The sequence below is a fragment of the Fukomys damarensis genome, unplaced genomic scaffold (assembly GCF_012274545.1).
Source record: "Fukomys damarensis isolate Sample0158 unplaced genomic scaffold, DMR_v1.0_HiC HiC_scaffold_27, whole genome shotgun sequence".
In the NCBI taxonomy this organism is placed as follows: Eukaryota; Metazoa; Chordata; class Mammalia; order Rodentia; family Bathyergidae; genus Fukomys; species Fukomys damarensis.
In genome coordinates this window covers 1082129-1083634 of record NW_022900939.1, presented here as the reverse complement: position 1 = coordinate 1083634, position 1506 = coordinate 1082129, and the positions used below count along the sequence as shown (strand labels likewise).

General features: G+C 67.9%; 1 protein-coding gene across 1 annotated transcript in view; it reads left to right on the top strand.

Annotated features, from left to right (window-relative positions):
• Positions 1-1506, top strand: part of Cd5 (CD5 molecule) — a 7707-nt gene that overhangs the window by 3189 nt on the left and 3012 nt on the right. The window contains exon 5 of the mRNA XM_033756582.1: positions 9-376. Coding sequence (XP_033612473.1) covers positions 9-376 — 368 coding nt within the window. The remainder of the gene's footprint in view (positions 1-8; positions 377-1506) is intronic.

The window sequence follows — 1506 nt, the reverse complement described above, 5'->3', positions numbered from 1 at the left end:
GCCTACAGAACCCGAGAGGCCCGGGCACCCCTGGGTGGGGCCGCTCCAGTCCAGCCCGGCCATTTCTCCCCAGCTCCACCCAGGCTGCGGATGGTGGCTGGGCCTGGGGGCCTGCAGTGTGCCGGTGCCATCGAGTTCTACAGCAGCCACTGGGGCGGCGCCGTCGGCTATGAGGCCCGGGAGGACGAGTCTGCAGGCCTGGGCACCCTTGTCTGCGGCAACCTGGGCTGTGGCTCCTTCCTCAAGTGGCTGCCGGAGCCGCAGTGGACGGTGGTGCAGTGGACAGTGCAGGACACGAGCTGCGAGGCCCTGCCGCAGTGCTTCCGGAGGGCGCTTCCTGGGGCGGCCAGCCCGGCCCTGGCCCTGGTCTGCTCCGGTGAGTGGGGCCCAAGTGTGCCCAGAAACCCCATCAGTGTGGTGGGCCAAGGACACAGCTGGCAGGGGCACCGAGGGCAGAGCGTCCCTCCAACAGAGGGAGCGGGAGCCGGGTCAGCCGGTTGGGCAGTCAGAGTGGCCAGACAGCAGCTGGCAAGAGGAGGCTGGCGCTGGTGTGGCTGAGCTGGGAGGGGGGACTTCAGGGCCGAAGAGTCACCAGGACAGTGGCAAAACCAAGACCACCACGGGCGAAAGCAAGGCAGAGAGGGCTGCCCCGTCCTCAGTGCCCTGGCAAAGCTCACACCCCTCTCTGCGGCCTCTGGGTGCAGCTCAGGTGCAGCTGCCCCGCAGTACGAGGCAGGAGGGGCCTGCGTCCTGCTCCACACCGCATCCCACGGTGGTCTGGAGCCTGCCATGCCCACAGCAGAGCACCTGGGAGGAGTTAGAAATGCAGAGTCCTGAACCGTATCTGTCTGTGAGGCTGATTCCTGCAGTCCAGGAGGCCCAGCTCCGGCCCGGCACTGTCCCCCCCGAGCACCTGGGTCTGGCCTGTGACGAGTCTTCCACCTGAGACTCATGGGGGCTTTGGAGGCGCTGCCGCCATGCCAACCAGCCAGACCTGGTGACCATAACCGCTCTGAACCGAGCTCAGTGGCCTCCCCGCTTGGGACACCAGCTCCACGCCCACACCCTGCTGAACCAGCGGCTCACTGGCACCGGCCCCCCAGGGCTTGGGCCTGGACTGCGACATCCTGGGGTTTCCTGCCCAAAGCACCAGGGCTCAGAGCAGTCTGCCCCAAGCCGAGCCTCAGTTTCCCCCTCTGAAAAGCCTGCCTCTTCCTGCGGGGCTGCAGGAGAATGAGGGTGCTTCTGAGAGGCCAGTGGCCCCAGGGTGCCACCTGGCTCCGGCAAACGCCTACTGGCACTCACTGGCAACTTCCTACCGCAAGCACCAAGCTGCGGAGGCCAGGACAGAGCTGGGGGGCACGCCGGGAGGGCACCCTGGAGGGAAGGCTGTGCAGAGGCGCGTCAGGAAGCTGGGGTCCCGGCCCCAGGCCTGTGGGCGCGGTGCCTGGGCCTCACCTCCCTGCGTCTCCCAGGCTTCCAGCCCAAGGTGCAGAGCCGCCTGGT